This window comes from Ammospiza nelsoni, chromosome 17, assembly GCF_027579445.1.
Source record: "Ammospiza nelsoni isolate bAmmNel1 chromosome 17, bAmmNel1.pri, whole genome shotgun sequence".
NCBI lineage: Eukaryota > Metazoa > Chordata > Aves > Passeriformes > Passerellidae > Ammospiza > Ammospiza nelsoni.
Window position 1 is genome coordinate 6,906,894 of NC_080649.1, and position 17,215 is coordinate 6,924,108.

The following is a 17,215-nucleotide window of genomic DNA, read 5'->3' on the forward strand; positions in this document are numbered from 1 at the left end:
TTAAGAACAGACAGCCAAATGAAAATGCATTCAAGTATTTTATGTAAAAAAAGAAACATTTTATATAACTTAACACACAATCAAGGATAGTTCTTCCTGTACTTAAACAGGAGAGCCTTGTCTTGTTTGTTCATCTTGCTCTTCAGAAAGCTGTCTTATTGTCTCCCTCAGCTTCTCTATTTCTTCTTCTTGCTGTCTCACCTTCTGCTGGAGGTTAGAAATAACCTGAAAATGAGAGTCAGTTTACTTCATTTATAGCTAAACAAGGATATAAAGCCTTATTGCCCTACTTGAATTGTGCTTGCAATCCACTACAGACACTGTGCAGCAGCACTCAGCTATTCTACATTCAAGTGACTATAACTTAAATCCATAAAGCAGTGGGGCATGAAAAAGGAAAAATTATTAGAAGAATCTGCAGATGTGATGAAAAGCTTTGAAAGTTTTCTGACCTATAAAAATGCCTCTCAACTGTACAGTCTTCAGAAAGTTGCCTAAAGTTAATGACCAGCTATCTCATTGCAAAGACACCAGAAATAATACAGTGGCCTAAATACTGTAATCAGAAAAAGAGTCTTAAGAGGAACGTGTGATTAAGTTCAAAGCCAAACACATGTAATGCAGGCAGGGATACAAAGGGCATTTTCTTTTTATGTTGCTTTAGGCTGGAGGGGTTGGGGTTGCTGGCACACATTACCTGGTCTGTGGTGTGGAAGAGTTCGCTGTCCCGAAGCTGAGCCGCCGTCGGGCGTTCTGTAGCTCTTGGACTGGTGAGGAGTTTCACATACTTGGCCTGAGTGGGCCATTTCTTGTAGAAAGTGTGAGGAATTTGGCCAGTCCTTAAATGTGTAAGGACTTCTGTTCTTTCCATTTCTGTTCCAAATGGTTGGAAGAGTTCTAGCAGGACAACACCCAAGCTGTACATGTCTGACTGTTAATGGGGTGAAGAGAAAGTTCTGGGATAACTGCAGTTTTAACTTAGTGGGCTTCTTTTTCTTATAAAATCATTTTATGAAAAAGTTTCACAACAGTGAAGTTTCATGATTATATGAAGAGCATCATGACACTTGTAAACACAAATTCAAATCTGCATATTATTATATTATTTACTATGTTATCAACATAGCAAAAAAAAAGTTTTGCTTTAACTACAAACAAGAACGGAAGTTGAAATCCATGTTTCAAGAAAAACATTAGGAGTGACAGTAGGAGGAATGTTTATGTATTTGCCAATTGAAAGGTTTGATTTATTTCTATTATCTAGCATGTTAATAGAGAAAAGAAGAAACAAAACAAAGTTCTCTACCTTGAAATCATAGTGAGATCCCTGCAGTTGTTCTGGTGAGGCATAGAGGCACGTCCCCACTCCTGACGTATGTGTCAGTCCTTTGAAAGGCAATTGAGACTTAGCAAGTGTTGTTACCCTTGCAAGTAAGACTTTAATGATTTTAATACCATAGAAACTTAAACACTGAAAGCCATGACACTGTCTTCTCTTACCATTTATCCGTTCTGTCTGAAACTCCTGGTCTGCATCATCCCAAAGAAGGTCTTTGCAGGCTAATCCAAAGTCACCTATTTTTACCTGATGATCTGATCCATGTAGAAAGATATTTCTAGGCTGCAAATGAAGACAGAATACAATTTAGAAACATGTCTGTGTAAAGAATTACAGAATTTCACCTGTTTCAAAGTCTGTAAAATCCAGCGTTTCACAGGTATAAGATGACTAACATTTTAGTAGTGGGAGAGAAAAAATAGTTATTGCTGATACCAAATCATGTGTTAGCAACCCCATTTGGGCCAAAAAGCCCAAAGGAAAAAAAGGAGGAAAAGCAAAACAGAAAAAAAACCAAGATTCAGTGAAAATATTAAGTACATTTTTTTCCCAACAGAAATTGGGAAATTTGCAGCACAGGAACAGGCAGAGTGGACAGTAAATTTGACCAACTGATGCAGCAGGAAGGATGACTAAATATCATTGGGCTAGACATAATACAACCCAAAATACCCTTTTCTGTATGATAAGCAGCTGCAATATGCTACTTGGTTCTGAGAAGCTGCTAGGAAAAAAAAAGCCAAATTATGACAGACTTGAGAGCTGTGACTCAGAAAACTGAAACAGTTTTTATCCAGATATTTTGTTTTAAGATCACGAAGAAGGAGAAATGCAAGCTTTATGTACCTAGAAAAATTCCCCAACTTGTTCAGGTGGCACAAAGGAAATACTTGGTCTTTTATTAGTGTATAAAGGAGATGTGAATAGTTTAACAAGAGATGGGCAATCTCCACTCTTTTCCTTTATTCAGTGCAGATCAAACTTAAAAGATGCAGCACTGTTGAATAAGTTGCTAGGCTTCTCATATCCACTGAAGTAAAAACATATCCAAGACACCCACCCACTGGGCTTCTGTTCTCAGAAATTCACACACTGAAAGACTTTCTTAGAATATTATCCCAGAAATTACAGTCTCTGCTAGGTATCTGCAAAATCACCATTAGAAGAATATATGGTGAAACCCATGAGAACTGGCTCAAACCAGGTCTGCAGTAACTGTATGGAATTGTGGAATTCTTTATGTAACTACCAGACTTTGGACAATAAGGCCAGCAGGATGCTAAATGGGGAGGCAAAATGAAAAATTGTTCACCCTGGACCAGTTGACAGAAAAATGAAAATTAATCCAGAGTGAAGACTCTGTGATTTCAAGTAGTTCCAAGCTTCCACATGTGAAGTTTTAATAATCATGATTTCTTCATACAGCTCCTGTATCAGATGCAGAAAACCTGAGTAGGAAGCAAAGTAGGAAAACACACATTCACTTCCTTGCTATTCAGGTCTATCAGTAAGCAAGCAACTAGAAGATATTCTCAAAAGCTAACGGTATGCAGTTAGCAAACTGAAGTGTAGTCAAGGGATTTTGTTAATTTTTGTAATTACCTAAAATATTCTTTTTTTAGGTAATTAAGTTCCTATCCTGATTAAGGAAAGACTGATACAAAAGAAAACCAATCTGACCATGCTTGTTTCTGAAGGAAAATGGCTTCAAAGGAGAAAACACCTCCAGAGCTGAAAATCCACTTGTAAGTCAGTGTAACAGTACTATGCTGATAGTAAAGAAAGCATGGCACTGCTATAGAGGAGATGATGTATTTTCTCACATGTAACAACTAAATTCTTAAGAGCCCAGGTCATCTCTAATGCAACTGTGAAGCTGCTTTCATTCTCCCATAATGTAAATTGTCTTTGTTTTCTTCACCTCAAGTAATAATTTGATGAACTTACTTTAATGTCTCGATGCATCACTCCCATGCTGTGGATATAGCAAACTCCTTCCACTACCTCCTGGAAAATCTTCATTGTCCAGGGAACATCCACAAGATGGTATGGACCTTAAAACAAATTATTTCACCTAGTTTTACTGAGTTATGTAAGATTATGGTGGTATTATGGTTGAATTATGTTTATTATGATGTGGAATCAATTTTTAAGAGAATGAGTGTGTTTAAATACGGATTTTAATATGCTTTTCTCAAGATATTATTTTTGAATCAGCCAGAAGTCACTAACATCAAAATTCCAAAAAGGAAAGGTCAAGGAACATGAACATATATCCTTCTGAAAAGATTCTTCCAAACCCCATCAGACAGTTATTTGATTATGAATTTAGGAAACTTTTTACTTTCATGCAAGTCCTGATCGAGCATGAAAAATACAGTTCCAGATAAAATCATAATAATTTATGTAGCAACATGCTGTCTTTTGTGCTACATTGCTTTGCACTCTTCTTGTTTTATTCCTAATCCTTCTGCCGCTGTGCTACCCTCTGAAATTCCTCAATCTCCTCTGGCTGTAGCTGTCCTAAATAAACTTAGCACCTCCTTGTTTTGACCATTTTCCACATTACTGTTTTATTAAACTACATTGTCTCCCTGCTCTAATGAGCCATATTTAACATGTCTTTTTGAACACTCACCATTTACTCACATTTGGATTTCTATCTCTTTGTGTCTAACCTATGATAATATTCACCTTTTCCATGAAAAGGTGTGAAAACAGCATTTTGCAAGATCAAATGCCATCATAATTCTGTCATTTCATGGAATATAATCATTTAACTCATGAAAACTTAAATATTATGATTACAGGAGAAATTAGTGGAAGTCAGCTGACAGTTTGCTGGTAAACCTGTCCCTATCAATGAAAACAACAGATTTACCTTAATAGTGATTAAAACCAAGATAAAACATTAATCACACATTTTGTTTTACAACCTGATGTGCATAAGCTGCTTTTGTACAACCACCCCAGAGGATGGAACAAGTCTCTACTGCTTTAAGAGCATTGGATTTGTTCTTCCAAATGTCAACAGTTGCTGATGACTGCTTGGTAGGAGGGCATGAGAACCCCTGGTCACTCAGAAAAAGTCAATGTTACATTCTTTAACCTATTACAAATTAACCTGTCTGGATCAAATGATATAATTGTATTTTCTGCAGCAGATAAATTAGCCTTTAACCAGCTTTCTGAGAAGCCCCAGATTCTGTCAATAAAAAACTCTGCTCCAAATAAGGAGCATTGCCCAGACACTGATCTCCCCTGGTAACAACTATGCCTCAGGCATTCAGTCATTCTTTTTTGAAGAGCTGTCTAAAACTCAGGAATTTCAATTCTTTTACCAACATCTATCATGCACAAATTCAATACAAGCTGCTATTCGATTAAGTGAATAAAGAATTTAATAAAGATCTGTATTATAAGCTGCTGAAGTAAAATAAAATTAGATAACTGCACTTCAAATTACAAAAAAAAAAAAAAATGTTTACAATGAATTAGACAGTGATGAATCTTACTAGAAGTGTCCTCTGATCTCTTGTTACATCTTTTATTACGGTCAGCAATCCACTCCCACAGGGATATTTCACACAACTGCATTTGTATATGAAGCATCAAGTGATACTCCACCTAAAAGAAAAATAGTTGTACATCATTTTGCCATTGTAACATGAACAGTATTTCCTCAGTTATTTTCTTTAAAGTAAATAAACCCAACATTTTTTAAATAAAAACAGGTACCATAAGGACATCAAGTATAGTATTAGTAATCTACTGCACTCAAGAAGCAGATGCAACAATGCTATCTAGTTTTGGAGAGTTTTTTTGCTTGTTTCTCAAATTTTAACAATTGTTATATGATAAATGCTAACAAAACTGCCAGATGTATCTTTGATATTCAAATTAGAGTTTGAAACCTCTAGAAATACTAAACAGAGGTTTATTCCAGCTTAATCCATATAAAATAGCAGGAAAAAATCAACTTCTTCATACAGAATTTTATGGAATGACAGAATTGTTTAGGTTGGAAAAGGCCTTTGAGTCCGACTGTTTGATTTATTACCATAAATATACAGCTCAATTTCTGGTAATGGACCAGTTCATCTGATAACCTGGACAACTCAAGCAGACACCTTTAAAACTGGGTTTCCTGCAAGAGGGAACTCCAAGTGATAGCAAAAGCTTGAAGCACTCCAGAGCTGGCTTGTTATACAAAACACATCAGTGGTGTGGTATAAATGTCAACAAGGTTTTAGAAGCACAAGTGATTCCCTGCTCAAATCTGCTTTTATCTCCTTCCCATGTACTCCTACACTGCAGGGGCACACATGACATATCAACACACTTTCACCATTAATAGCTGCTTTACCTTTCATTACTAAAAGCTAAAGATTTTCAATTTTGATGAGGCTGTTTAAGTACTACTTTTTATTCATGCAGGTACTTTGAAAGGACTCAAGAGGCCTAACACATGGGAAGTTCCTCATAGATGCTGAGCTTTGCCAGCTCCTCTGGTCAGCTTCCTTGCAACAATGTTACCCACATAATAAAATTTGTTTGAACTCTTGGCTCTACTTGCAGTCATTCCATTCTTCTAAATTTATTTTTATAAATCATTCATTTTCTCTGTCTACTGAACTGCTTTAAAAACATCACCAAATTAGACAGCAGATAAGGACACTTAAAGAGAACTGTATTTACCTCAAAGTCTCCACAGAGCGCTACCTCATTTTTGGAGCATCCTTCAGAGCAGGACTTGCTTTCAGAGCTGGACTCACTTTCAGTGCTAGCACCTTGATCCAGACTGGAATGAGGTCCCCATGTTGAATGATTGTCCACATCACTTGATAAACTGTTATCACTATTTACAAAGCCTCCTTGTAGTTCTGTGGATAATTCACCTTTATTTGGTTTCACACACTCTTTGCTATTGCTGTTTGTAAAGTCATTCCTCACATCCATATTCTGCACTGATTCTCTATTCACATTTTTAAGACTGGTACTGTCACAGGGCTTCTTTTCTTCTGAGGTAAGGTCAGCAAAGATAATTGAACTATCACTTTCCACACTCTGGATGTGACAGTGATCACTGAAAACAACAAAGGCAGAGAAATTCAAATAAGTACACAGTTTCATACCATCTGTGATACACCATACTGATTTTTTTCCCCAACTGCAAACAGCATTCCCAAGTAAGAGCTCAGCTGCTTCCTCACATAAAACTCCAGGATTACATAACTTCAGTGCAGGCTCCAGCTGATTTAATCCTTTCTGCCAGCAGGTATTATGGACAGTTGTCCCAGACAGCAATGGCTCAGACACACAGCTGAAGTTAAAGCTGAATTTGTTACCACTGAGATTAGTAATACTCACTTGCTATTCTTTTGCTCCAAAACCAGTGGCTGCAACTCCATTATTGTTTTACCTGTTGGATGCAAAGATAAATATGGTATTTCATAAAACAAAGAATGTATCCACATATTTACTAAAAATAACCACTTAAGCTAGAGCACCTCACTTAATTTAACTTTGTTACCTGTGGATAGCTCTAGATTATCTCTACTTCTGCTGCTGCAAAAGGGACTTGTTAAGTCTACTAAGAAGCTACCCTAACATGTAATTAATTAATCTTTAAATGAAAAGAAAATATACATTGTACAAAGTCAATAAAAGGGTTGTACTGGGCTTTCATAAATATCTACTTAGACTTGATCTTTCAGAAGTCAGCCTGTTCAAAGCAAGGGTTTACAATGTATAGAATAACACACAGTTAAAGAAGCAGCTCCACAAGGCATCACCCTTCACATCACACTGCTGCTGTTTTGAAGACACTTGATATCTTGGAAATAATTGTCATTAAAATTGTATTTTTACATGAAAAAGCTGTTTCAGGACACAGAAGCAAATACAAAACATCAATCTTGTAAGACAAGAGAAACCATAAAGTACCACAGAAGCTACCTGCAGATTCCATTATGCAATTCCATTAAATACTTATTAAGGACCCCCAGCATTAAACAATTGCTTCCCTTGATTCTCTGGATCATTGGTTAAAAAGTTTTGCCTGTTTTACTCTACTGTCAACTTCCTATGCACTTATGCCTTTTCTTTTGTGCTTATGGCTGGCTGGGCAATAAGTCAGTGACTTAGAAAGCAATAAAGTTATACAGAGCATAACCAAACCTCCCACTAAGAGAGGATCAAAAGATTTAATTGCTAAAGGCATTCCAGGAAAGGACTAGAAAGGGACCAATGGATTAGGGTTACAAAGGGACCAAAGGACAGAGTGTGCAAAGAGCTGAGAACAAAGAACCTGAAGAGAAAAACCAAGAAGAAGGTGTAAAATAACACAAAAGTAGATAAATTCTCAACAGTTACAGACAGTAGCTGATACACAAAAAAATCCAATTGCTTTGTCAGTGCAGGACTATGAAACACAATTAATCAAATTTAAAAAGTCTAACTTGGAAAGCAAAATAAAGAGTTTTTGGTGGGGGGGTTATCATTAAAAGTATGTATTTCCAGGTTCTTTCAGTTTTTCTTAGATCTTTTCCAGATCAGAAGAGAAGCATACTGGGTTGCTTATTCCTAGTGTTGTTACATCTCTGAGACTTCAAAACATAGTTGCAAATTTATGGGGTTTTTGTCCTATTCATCACTTTCTCCCCAATATCTGAGGCAGCTCATTCCTCAGCCTTCATCCTTCTCCTCATCAACTCACCACTTCTTGCATTAAAAGGTTTTCACTGATTTCACTGACCTTCACACAACTTTAAATTCCTCCTCATATATTACCACAGGTAAAGCAGATATTTCCACAGTTCCAAATTAATTACTAAGTAACAGATAAATTATCTGGTAAGGAGGGATTGAATGCACAGAAGGACCTGGTGATCACTTGCAATTTCCCTTTCTTTTAGTTCTTTTAAGGAGGGGGAAAAAAATAGTCATTTTATCAGAGAAGTAATGCTCTCCTGAAAATAGCAGTACAGAGGTTGTAAGATGCAAGCAAGATTTACACAATGAGCTGTACTTTCCTTTTGGATGTACTGTTTGAACTTGCTCCATCCAAGCAGTGTGATAGCCTACAATATTGGGATGCTGCAGCCCAGCCAGCACTTTGACTTCTCGGAGCACCTAAAAAGACAAAAAACCCCACAGTGTGACACTCCTTTATTTTGTGTGCTTAGTGAACACAAAAGGTAACAAAAAGTAAGTTTCTTAGAGAGAAAGAGCAGATGAAATTGTTACAGTAACAGAAAAAAAGTGAAAGCTTTAAAACAAATTGATTTTCATCATTGCAGAGATTACCAAATTTAAGTAATTAAACAGTTCTTTTAATGGACTTCAATGTCTCTCATTTAGTTTTTTCTACTAGGTACTGATAGGCTCAAACCCTTGGAAATTCAGAATGCATAAAAACTTGTATTAGCTACATTAATAAACTAGAATAGAATAAGCTACAGAGGAGTTAAAACAGGGACAAAACACAGGAAGAAGAATACCTTCATGCAATCTCTTCTTGTAGCCTTCTTAATTTTGATTTTTTTAATAGCATAGAACTGACCATCTAACTTGTTTCTGACCTGAAAACAATTGCAATAGGAGAAAATTAGATGTTAATGTGCTTAGATTAATTCAATCCTTTTGAACCCACTCTTTTCTAAAATTTTACTTCTGCACCCCACTCCTATGGAATATCACCTGTATCAGGGAATTAAACTGGGATTAGGCCCCTGCTGTCACACAGGTCCTGATAATGGCTTAACAAGTCCTCAATAAATATGTGAGACCCCATTTGTCATTTCCACATGGCACATATCTCATAGGGAACCTTGGGCTGCCCATACACTACAAGTACTTAGTACAATTCAACATTGGCTTGGACAGTTTATGCTCATTTTTTAAAAGCAGCCACAACTGAAGCATTGGGGAGTGCAGACCAATCACTTCTGATGCTGTGTAGAGTCAATATATCATAATAATTCACATGTCAAATAAGGAGCTTTCATTCACTTTAAAAGGGTCAAAATACACAAAGTAAAACATCTGATGTATCCTGCTTCTGGCAAACAAAACTCATTGCAACTGAGCAGCTTTTGAAATGAAACACCAACTTTCTTTTAAGGTACAGATTTGCACCTCTTCTATTCAAAAACATTTGGCAGTACAGCTAGAAGAGTAACTCCAAATTCCAACAAAAAACAGATATAAACAGAGTAGCTTTATATGGGAGGTAAAGAATACCTTGTATACTTTGCCATATCCTCCACTTCCTAGCCTTGCAACCTCCTCAAATTCATTCAAGTATCGTGAAGTCTGTGCTTCAAAGAGAACTTCTTTTTCCCTAATTGAGAAAAGTTAGGCTGCATTAAACTAAATTACAACTTACAAGTAAGATACAGCTGTACACATGCTAAAAATATTATTCATGTTATGGAAAGAAGAGGAAAGTATTTTCACATTACCATACTGAACCAGCCTGAGTTTCAGTAAATACTGAAAACCAGCAGACTGAAGAGCATGCACATGTGCTACAAATCCACACTCTGTTTTAACAGAAGTGTTCAGATTATTTCTTTTACATTGATGCCTGATAAATCTTGTTTTCCTAAACTGTGGCACTGACTGCAAGATTTGTTTTGAAGAACGAATTATCACCACATCATTTTGAGAATTTGGAAAAACCTTTACCATTTTTTCTGTTTCACAGCCAAATATGAAATGAAATGTAGTATTATTTAAATTCAGAGTGGAGCAAAGAACTTTAAGGAAGGAGTCAATTTAGTATTTCTACATGCTTTGAATACATACCCAATTGCAAGAGCCTCTCCGTTATCAAGTTCCTATGAAACAACAAAATCCAACATAAAAACATGCCATATAAAAAGAATAACAGGTCTGCTGTGCCAGTGGCATGGACAGCTTCATCAGAACAGAAACTGCAACCTCCTTGGAAGAAAATGAGGTTCTGACAGACATTCACATGCTGCAGAGAGCTTCAACAAATTAAAGTATTATTATCCCACTGGTCATCTGTTCACATCTCTCTGCTGGAGAGATTACTGCCCTTTTAGAGTTGTGCTGGCAAACAGGATAAAATAAGGGCTCTAAAATGTGCTTAAAACAAAATTAACTAGCTTAGTTCAAGCAGCAAGATAAGCAAACAGGTCTGATTCAGCCTGAAGTACAAGCACACAAACTACACCCTCCACTAATACAAATATGAGTGTTAGCAACACCTTGCCTTTGTTTACAAACATTTTAAATTGTTACTCTTTAACAAGGTACAAAATATTGATGGCTTCAAAAACTGGTTTGCACCTACAGAACCAGAGCATGCCATTCCAAAGAGCTAAGGAGTTATTTTGTGTAATTATTAAAAAGACCCAATCCAATATGAAAAGAATCCCTAAACAAAAGCTCCTTACTGCAGAGGTTGCCAAAGCCATGTAACAAAGCTTACCCCTTTAAGCACTTGTTGATTAGCTGCTTTCATCAGTTCAGTAATGGCTCTGTTGTGCTGCAGTCTTATAGTACTAAATTCATCACAAAAGACAAAAGGAGAGAGTAACCCTGTTCTTGTGAAAGTCTGACGAAGAACTGCACAAAGGAACAGAGAAAAGGACAGAAAAATATGAAATAAAGCCATCCAATAAGACCATGAAAGTTTTAAAACATGAAATCTAATTTGGAATATAACATGACTGAAAAACTGAATAATCCCTCCTACTCTAGTGCTGTTCCTGTACCCTTAGCAATTTAAACTAATTCAAACCAAACTAGAGCTGCTCAATGGGAATCCCTTCACAAAATACAATTTTCCAAGGTCACAACTGCATCTCCTCTGCCTCCTCGCCTCAGCAGATGAGTTAAACAAACACTTTCATTTTCACTTTCACCCATTCACTTACATTTTACTTTTGGACTGATTTTGATCAGTGAAAAGAAAAAAATCAAAGCAGGTTCACAATTATGAGGATGGATTTATAATCAGAAGTGGTAATGTCAAGATTTTCTAATTTCCATCCAACATACTCATAATAGAGAATGAAGTCACTCCCTTACACCACTTCATCTTTTTCATATGGAGTAAAACAACTCTGGCAAACAAACCCTCATAAATCCTGGAGATGGGTGCAACTGTGATGCTATAAATGGCATAAGTTTAACTATGAAAAACACATTACATTTTATTTCCTACAGTCATGTAAAGTAAGGACAAAACCCTTGGATATGCTTTCTTAAATGTACTAAGTGTACACCTAAATGAACAAAATAGCCATAGTAAGTCATATACCAAGAAGGTATTTTAAAAAATGTGAATTCCTTGAATGATATCAAGAGACTTTATGGCAAAATAAAGAACTTGTAAAGGTATTGACACAGATTTTTACAGAATATAATTTTGAAATATTTAGTGAAGACTCTACTGCACCTACTTCTTGATAAATATTTTATTAAATTCCTCTTCTACCAGCATTTTTAGATTACATATAACAGTAACATAATTTACCCTGCTACCCTTCTCATGATGCAACTCACACGATCTAGCTGAAACAGAACTGTCTGATCCTTACATCTACAGCAATACTCTGTTACTGTTTTCAAAAATAAGACACGGTGTCATTGCCAATTTAGTTGATTTAAGTTATTCATCCTCTTCACAGAATCATTCTTGTCTCAGCGGGATGAAACCTACAGCTTTGTATTGGTACTACACTGTAACTCTACACAGAAGGGTCTGGTACACACTGCAGTGAGGCAGTTTGAGAGACACAAATGAACTCTTCCTACTGACTTCGGAACAAACCCCTGGAGTGAACGGGGTTGTGTGTGTACATGTGGCAAAGATGCTCCAGCAGTGACACAAGCAGCAGCTGGTTTTGGATGGTCGAAGTGAACTTCACAAATTTTTGCGACCCGTTTGCAACTCGCAGCTCCGCCGGCACATCCGAATCTGGAAGAGGACAGTCAGGCAAATGAACTTTGGCCTCAGTACACACCCATTTACCTAAACATGAAAACAATGTACAGCCACACAGCTTCATCACAACCCCGGCCCACAGAGGCAGCACCCAAGCTGCCAACTGAGCGAGTAGCTTTAAGAGGCCAATTAGGAACATAATTAATTTTTTGTAAGTGTGCTCGGAAAGCAGCTACCCGGGGAGGCCGAGGCGTCCCAGCCCGAGGCAGGGGGAGCTCGCACGGCGGCCTCAGGGCAGGGCGCTGCTGAGGGCCTGCCCGCTCTTGCATCACCCCCGCGCCTCAGAGCGCTGGGGAAGGACGGGAAGAGGAGGGCGACGGTTCCATCCTCCTACCCTCCCTGCCAGCCGGGGGAAAGGCGTGATTTCCCCGCTCACCCACAGGGCTGCCGCCGGCCCCGCTTACCGTCAAAGCGCGGCTCCGGGCTCTCCTCAGGGAACTCGATGGCGGGTACCGGCGCCCGCATGGCCGCAGCCCTCCCGCCCCTCATCACATGCCGGGCACCGGGATCCCATCGGCCGGGGCCGGCGGGGCCCGCCCGGCCCGCCGTGGGCGGCTCCGGGGGCCGGGCCAGCGTTTATGGCCGCTCTTTGAGCGCGGAGAGATAAAACATGGACTGGAGGGATAGACCCGAGAGGGGAACCTTCGGTCCGAGAGGCGGGGACGGGCGGGCAGGAGCTCGTACCGAAGGTCTGCGGTGGGGAGCGGAGCGTCCCCTCCCCTCCGCACGGGGACCGGCACCGCCCGCAGCCCGCGTGAGCCCCGCGCCCGGACCGGGGGTCGCCGAGCCCCCTCTAGCGGCTCCCGGCCGCGGCACAGGGGCGGTGCCGGTCCCCGTGTGACCCGGAGGCGCTCGCTGCTCCCCCCGCCGCCGCCGCCGCCTCCTCTCCTCCCCCCGCCCGCCTGCCCGGCCGGCGCCGGGCCCCGGATGCAAGAGGCCGGCGGAGGGACGTCATTGTTCCCCGACGGACTGTAACAGTAGGCGGAGCGGGCCGGGCTGAGGCGGGGGCTGCGGCGAGGGGGACCCGGCAGCGCCGAGTCAAGCGGGGCCGAGCCAGGTAATGGGGCTGGGGGGCAGCGCCGGGCCCGGCGGCGGCCCCGGCACAGCCCGGCGGCACCGCGTGAGCCTCCCGCCTGGAAATCAATGGGCCGGGGGGAGGGGCCGGCCCGGGAAAGGGAAGGGAAAGCGACCGGCGGGAGCAGCCGGCTCAGCCCAGCCCACCGCGCCGGGGCGCGGGCCGGGCGCTCGGCCGCTGCCCTCCTGGCTGGCGGGCAGCCGGAGGGGGTGGGACCCCCGGGCGGGGCGGGGCGCCGTCCCCAACACGCGGCGGAGGGACCCAGCCCCGCCGCCGCCGCCACCCCCTGGGCCGGCGGGACCGGCCCCCTCCCGGCGCGGCGGTGCTTCCTCGCCCGCCCGCCCTCTCCGTTACGCGCCGGGGTCCCGCCGGCGCCCGCATCTCCTTCCTTCTTACTCCTGCCGCTGTCGGCGTGGGGGACTCGGCGTGGGTCCCCCGCGTCCCGGCGCAGGCGGGAGGGCGGCCGGGACGCCCCGGCCCCGCGTCCCGCCGCGGGAGCGGCGCTGTGCCCCGCCTGCCCCCGCGTTGTTCCCGCTCGGCGCGGCGGTGGCGGCGGCTCCCGCGGCCCCTCCGCCCCGTGCCCGGGGGGCTCCGCGCTCGCTTCGCCGCCCCCCCACCCGCGTTGCCATGGGCACGGAGCCGCCGTTGGGCGCCGCCGCCGCGGTCCTGCCCCCGGGCCGGGATGGGACGCGGGCCCGGACAGGTCAGCACGGGGCCGGGCGGCGGAGGCGGCATGGCCCGGGCGGGGAGCCGCGGGGCTGGGGGCCGGGCGGTGTGAGGTGTAGAGGAACAAGGGCGAGGCGGGAGCTCCTTCAGGGCCGGTTCCCGGCCCCCCTCGCCTGCGCGTCGGGCTGGGTTTTGTTTTGTGTGTGTTTGGGCTCTTGCCGCGCTGAGTGCGGACATGTTGCGTGCGGTGCCCGTCCCTGCCCCTGCCAGCGGCCTTTTACTGCCGGTGTCAGCACGTTGTCGGGAAGCGGGACCCCGCAGAAGGGCAGAGCGAGGGAAAGCGGGTCGGTGCTGCGGGCTTGGCGCTGGCGGGGCGGGCGGTTCGGTTGTGAGCGGGCTCCGGGGCTCGGGGCCGCCCGGAGCGAGGCGCTCGCGGGCGCTCGCGGGGCCGGGCTCGGTCCCGCCACACGCAACGGCCCCGGGACACGGAGCTCGGAGCTGCCCCGCGCCGAGCGCTCCCCGCCGCCTGCGCTGCCAGGGTAAATGCATTAATCACTTTCGCCTCTGCTGCCTTTAATTTTGTAACGAAAGTAAAACCAGCGCGGGGCGTGTGTTTGTGTTGTGCGCTGCCCCGGGTTGTTTTTGCTGCCGGCGGCGTGTGCGGTGCGGTCGGTGATGTAGCGGGGTGACTCTGCCTGGGCTGCTGCCGGAGTAGTTTCCTCCTGCTCCTTGTTTGTGCCTCGCTGTTGCCGTGTGCCGCTCTTGTTTTTGACACTAGCTGCTGGAAGTGTTTGGTTTGTACTGAGATAAAGACACGTACTCCCTGGCTGAACGCGGTTCTGTGAACGGGATCTTGTATAAAACCCTCCTGAGCTGTGATTTATTGTATGCAAAGCGGAGACCAAACATAAATATTTAGATCCGAGTATTAACTGATGCGTGTTGTGATGAGACTGCGAAAAAAGAATCTAAACAACGGTGATGCATCACTCCAAATGGGAGGAAAGCAACTGTTTGTGCTGTTTTGCTCGTCAGTATCACACTGTGAGAAGTCTGTTATGGGAATAGCAGAGGGAAAAAGAGCTCAATACACATGGCAATGGGAATTTATGTTCAGCAGTGGTACAGGAGCAGAACCTGTATTTACAGTGAACAGTGGGGAAATATCCGTGTAATGTTTGTGCTACTTCATCAAAAGATGCTCTATCCAAATTAATTATATTGATAGATTTTGAAAAAGTGGTGGATTTATTTTTGACATCCGTTGATAGTTGCAGGTGTCTAGCATTTGATATCTGATAATCAGTTGTCAAAACTAAATTAGCAGCACCAATCAGTGCTACTCAGTTGTCAAAAATAAATTTAAAAATACGTGAGGCTTCCCTCATTGGTCAGTATAAAGCCAAAGCTTTTTTGTGATAATGTTCTTCTGTTTGCCTTTCACTGCAGTCTTGATTCTGGTTTTTGTCCTGCAAATAAGTTCATTATGTTGTTGAAACCCCTTCCCTTTCCATCAGGAAAAGTAGATGTCACCAGTATCTGCAATTTGGAGTCTGGATCTCTCCTGAAAATCACTAAGCCCAAGAATTGTCATCTTAGTCTTTGAAATGGACAAGGATGTCCTCATTTTTCAGTTACATAGGTGAATTTCCCATTTTTTGTGTATTATCGTCTCTAAAATGGAAAGTGTGTACAGGGTAGCTTTTAAATTGAAAATTTAGAGAGGAAAAAAATCTAATTAAAGGTTCCACACATGATTTGTCTTTTGTGGGAATAGAAGTTCTGCGATTTACTGTGCTTTGTTTAATCTACTGGAAGTTTCATCATTAGCAATGAAGTTGTGCCATGAATCTGAAACTGCTTCATGCTTTGTTCTCTCAGTTATTCTAGTGTTACAAAGCAGGTTATATTTTAAACCCTTAGTTAAGTTTATAGTTTCCCTAAACTTGAACAGGCCTTACATGATAGAGTACGATAGTAGTAAAAATTTACATATAGGAGTTGATAATTGATCATGTAATTGTTCAGCAGCTTACTATACACACAACATTACATGTATTTAAAGAGGTAACATCTTGAAACGTAATCAGCATTTTATAAATGACTTGGTATCAGTTATTGCCTTTATTCTTGAAGGCTGAGGATTAGGATTTGTTTTGCTTTCTGTTGCAGTCATCATTTTCTTTTTATAGTTTACATTCCTCTTTTGTTTTTCCCTGGCAAAACAACTTTACATAAGTAGAACTGTAAAAGATGCTTTTGAATTCAACTTCTTGGTTTATAAGTAAGCATTGTAAATGATGGGTACAAAATACCACAAGGAATACTGCCAAAATTGTATCCAAACAAATACTTCTTGGAAGGGTAGAAGAAACCCAGGTGGAAATAAATTTGCAAGTGTTTTCTAGCTCTTTTTCCCAAGATTTCTCAGAGCTGTTTCCCATGCTCTGTGTCATCAGGGGTGTGTGGTTCCCAGGAGCTGGAAGATGTTGGCCAGACAATTCCTCCTGGATCTCACCAGGCCAGCACTTGATTGTGCCACTGCTCACAGCTTCTTTTAAGAAAAAGATCTTGGCAACTATAGTGGTTTAAAATCCCAATAAATGCTATCAGTCATTAACTCAGCAGAAGTTAAAAAAAATATTGATGCCATTTGGATGGGAAAAAATCTACTTTGTGCATTCAGTTTTGCACTGGGTGGAGTTTTTTGGTGTGTTTTGGGGTTTTGTTCCCTTGTTTGTAATCATTCTTAGCTGTTTAGTTCTTCAGGTTCTTTGAAACTAAGGGGCAGGATTTATCTTGGTCTTTCCTTTCTGGAATACTTTGGACATTCTTATACCAAACAGAACTTTTGCCTTGTTGCAGATATGAACAATGACCATAGTTAACAAGCCAAAATCTTCAAAGTCTAAAAAATCTTCCTCAAGACGCTCTGACAAATCTATGAAACCCCGTACTAAAAAAATGACGTCTCGCACTGCAAGTTTGGGCCGGGTACCTCCTACAGAAGATCCAAACAAAGTCTCTGTGGACAAAGGTCCTGGGGGGCATATTTATTGTAGATCATCTCAAAAATCAAAGCCTTTTGCCCAAAGAGATCTAGGTAAGTGTCTTCTGTCCTCCCTCCTTTTTGTTGAAAACAAAACCAAAG

General features: G+C 42.1%; 2 protein-coding genes across 4 annotated transcripts in view; one reads left to right on the plus strand and one right to left on the minus strand.

Moving 5' to 3' along the window:
* Positions 1-37: 37 nt before the first annotated feature.
* On the minus strand, positions 38-13,278 carry EIF2AK1 (eukaryotic translation initiation factor 2 alpha kinase 1). The gene is given in 17 exon segments (XM_059484685.1): positions 38-225; positions 698-931; positions 1,307-1,386; positions 1,501-1,621; positions 3,287-3,393; positions 4,855-4,966; positions 6,038-6,425; positions 6,710-6,760; positions 8,373-8,473; positions 8,842-8,922; positions 9,584-9,683; positions 10,151-10,182; positions 10,803-10,939; positions 12,138-12,296; positions 12,728-12,812; positions 12,815-13,224; positions 13,227-13,278. Coding segments are annotated over 17 exon segments (2,373 nt in total). The 3' UTR covers positions 38-102.
* Positions 13,223-17,215, plus strand: part of USP42 (ubiquitin specific peptidase 42) — an 18,440-nt gene continuing 14,447 nt past the window's right edge. For 2 of the 3 annotated variants that reach the window (XM_059484682.1, XM_059484684.1), the window contains exons 1-2: positions 13,223-13,380; positions 16,930-17,167. In XM_059484682.1, the coding sequence (XP_059340665.1) occupies positions 16,939-17,167 (229 nt within the window). In that variant the 5' untranslated portion in view covers positions 13,223-13,380; positions 16,930-16,938. Of the gene's footprint in view, positions 13,381-15,579; positions 15,707-16,929; positions 17,168-17,215 lie in introns of those variants that run through there. The other variant, XM_059484683.1, reaches the window with a different exon arrangement.